Consider the following 3,307-nt stretch of genomic DNA (forward strand, 5'->3'; position numbering starts at 1 on the left):
TGGAGCTAGAGGATTAGAGATTTTTTTATGCTAAGGTAAGTTAATCAGTTGCTGGCTGTAGCTTCATATTTAATGGACAGGTATAAGAGTGGTATCATTCTCCACCAGAAAATGAGTGCATTTCCCAAAATGTCAGAATAGTACGGAAGCCGAGAGCGACCATGCTTGCGATTAGAGCGATCATGAGTTAAATGATCTTGAGAAAACATTTTTTTTTTAATTGCATGCACAGCTGTTCTCCAGAGCGCTCTTAAATTTAAGAGTAGCAGAAGTGTTGATGAACACAGACTGTCATTACTGTACTGTAAAAAAGATTGTGATCTCAGATTGCAGATATCAACCCAGATCTGCTATTATCTCTGATTGGGTCATATCACTGCACGGCCTGAGGGATTGTGACTTTTAACATCCCCAGTGGCCCTCGGTGTCTTTTGTCACACAGTATTTTGCAGGCAATTGGGAACACTGGAAAATGTATCTTGTGTCTGAAAACAAAGCATGTATGAACTCTACACCTCCACTATCAGCCAGCAAGGACTCCTCCCCTCATCTTTCTACTTTACTAATACTGTTTACCAAGTTGCTTAAGAACACGTTAATGCAGTGGTTCATCATAAAGTTTTATGGGTAATATTTGCACAAGTCGGGATAGGGTTGGCTGGAAGTTACAAACATTGTTTCACACAATGGACACAGATATTCTGGAAGTGTTCCAAAATTATACATTTTTATTGAGTGCTATATCCTTACTCTGAAGATGAAATCAAGAATGTTTCCCAAACACTGCAAATAGCTCTTCAGCTATGTACATATTTGTCCCTTCAGATGACACAAAGGCAGACAGATGGCATATTGTGTTCCAGAAGATACAAGGATGTAAAATCCTGTTTTATATTTCAACAGCTTCTTGAGAAATTCATTCATTCATAAGGTCACCACAGGCCTACAGAACAGCTTCAATGCTCCAAACTAATTTTAAAAAGTAAAAAAAATACGTAATATAAGTAATGACACAAAAATGAGACAGAATAAGAATACAATACAATAAAGAGATTATATCCAATATGGAAAATGCAAGGACTAAAAAAAGTCATGATAGCAATGAAAACTTCAGTTACAGACTCAAATGAAAAGATTAGATTTTATTATAGTAGATAATAAAAATCATTAATACATTCACCAATATTTCTCCTCTTTTAATTTCCTTTAATAAGACGAATGGGTGTCCTGAATTCTACAGGTGTGGTGTTGAATTGGTGTTTTGATCCGGGGACTGTCAATGCCCTTACATCATTTCCATAATTCCCAACGAACCACTGTGTGGCTCCTAGCAACGTTATTTGTTCATACTCATTACTGTGAGTCACCATGTGTGGTTCACTGGAAGAAACAGATACTCATTTGGGATAAACAAATATGTGTATATAAAAAGGGTACAATTTGTGGTGTGTGTGTGTGTGGTGAGGCATTGTTTTAATGATGAACCATTGATATGACTGAGGGGCTAAAGCAAATCTTTAGGATGATAAAAAATTTATATAATACTGAGAATTATGTTTTATATAATCTTTATGTTCAGACTTTACAGCTCAGTGTTGAAACCAGACAGTACTGTATGTCTGATTTGTTTATATAGAACAAGATTTGTGTCATTTTTACTTCGAATTCCAAAATACTTTGTTTAGTAAGATAAAAAACAGAAATTGATTTGGTAAATGTGGCAAAGACTGAGATGGGTGTTCACGTACAACACATTTAAATTAGCCGCTTTTACTGAAGAGATGAGGGGAAAAAAGCCCCTTTTTCAGCATACATTTTTAGCATTTCCTTCCTGTCCCCTGCTATTTTGGGTACAATTTAGTGAAACATTTGCACATAAATTTATTATTTTGAAGAATTATTTGCAAATGTGTGGCATGACAAAGAATTAAATCTTGACTTGACTAACTTTTCCTTCATTTGTTTGCTTGCTTCTTGTAGATAGGATACATGATCAAACCTGAAAAACCACACTTGTCACATATGCTGTTATCAGACAGGTCAAAGAATATATGTAATATGTAATAGTAAGAGTAGTTTTCTGTCCTGTCAGTCCTGTTCCTGTTCCCTGCAGACTACTATTGGTTTTGTATCCTCCCAGGTAACTACAGCTAATTGTTTACACCTTGCACCACAGGTGTAGTGCAACGACGAGGCAGCCCAGTGAAAACCTATATGTCCTGGAAATCTGGTGTGAACCTCAGGGTATCAGATAACACAGTAATGGTGTGTCAATGTGTGTGACTGGATTTGTGTAAGTGTGTATGTGGAAGGGGTGGAGAAAAAAGGAAAGGAGAGAGAGCACCTGAAATTAAAGGCAGGGGCTTAGTTGTCCTCCCATTCTTTCAATGCGAGGTAAAACAAAGCACATACAATGCACAGAAGCTCCAGGATGAGATCTGGTTGGATTAAAGGATTACTTCTGGTTTTAGCCGTAGTTACGGCTCTGGTATACCTTGGCTCTATTAAGAGGGAAGTACATACCCATTCGGAGAGACTCCAGAGGGCCCACCATAATGACTCCATCAGGGGTCAGGGAATGCTCAAGAGGATGGAGAAGATGGAGGCGGATATCAACAGGCTGCGTGAGTTAGTCTCATCTGGTTCAGAAAGAAATCCAAGTATAAAAACTTGATTTGATACTTGATTTAAGCACTTATTTAGTGATTTTTAGGTCAAAAAATGTAGATGTCTTGATTGAGTCTGGGCTGAATTTGAACAGTTAAGTTAAGTTAGACATTTAGACAAAAGCAGAAAGTACATTTACTCAAGTACTGTTCATAAGTTTTGAAGAGTTGAGTTAATTCCATTTTATGTTACTCTTTAGTCCACTACGTTTCTTTGACAGCTTTAGATACATTGCTGATTCAAACTATGAATACAAAATATAATCAACTCATAAATTATAATGTTTTACTATAGACGAAGTTACAGCAGCATATGAAGTTGTTACCATTAACAGAGTATTGCTACTTTTACTTAAGCAAAAGATCTTATACCATCACTTGCTTTTTAAGTTCTGTAATGAAAATGCAGTTTGATTAAATGTATTTATTGCTTTGCCCATAAAATATGATGTGGCATTTTCAAATTACTTGTTTTATCCGACAAACAGTCAAGATAATCAGTTTACTATCATAAATGACGAAGGAAAGCAGCATATCCAGAGATGTTTTGTACGGAAGCCGAGAACGGCCATGGATTTTTATTTATTTTTTATGCACTCTTATATCGTATATAACTATTATTATCTCGTTATCTCGATATA

The 3,307-nt window shown here is 36.1% G+C and overlaps 1 protein-coding gene across 1 annotated transcript in view; it reads left to right on the forward strand.

Annotated features, from left to right (window-relative positions):
* The first annotated feature begins 2,403 nt into the window (after positions 1–2,403).
* Positions 2,404–3,307, forward strand: part of LOC118339515 (probable polypeptide N-acetylgalactosaminyltransferase 8) — a 9,511-nt gene continuing 8,607 nt past the window's right edge. Inside the window, exon 1 of the mRNA XM_035677202.1 lies at positions 2,404–2,624. Within this exon, the coding sequence (XP_035533095.1) occupies positions 2,414–2,624 (211 nt within the window). The 5' untranslated portion in view covers positions 2,404–2,413. The remainder of the gene's footprint in view (positions 2,625–3,307) is intronic.

This window comes from Morone saxatilis, unplaced genomic scaffold (genome assembly GCF_004916995.1).
Source record: "Morone saxatilis isolate NCDOM2014 unplaced genomic scaffold, NCSU_SB_2.0 Contig10, whole genome shotgun sequence".
In the NCBI taxonomy this organism is placed as follows: Eukaryota; Metazoa; Chordata; class Actinopteri; family Moronidae; genus Morone; species Morone saxatilis.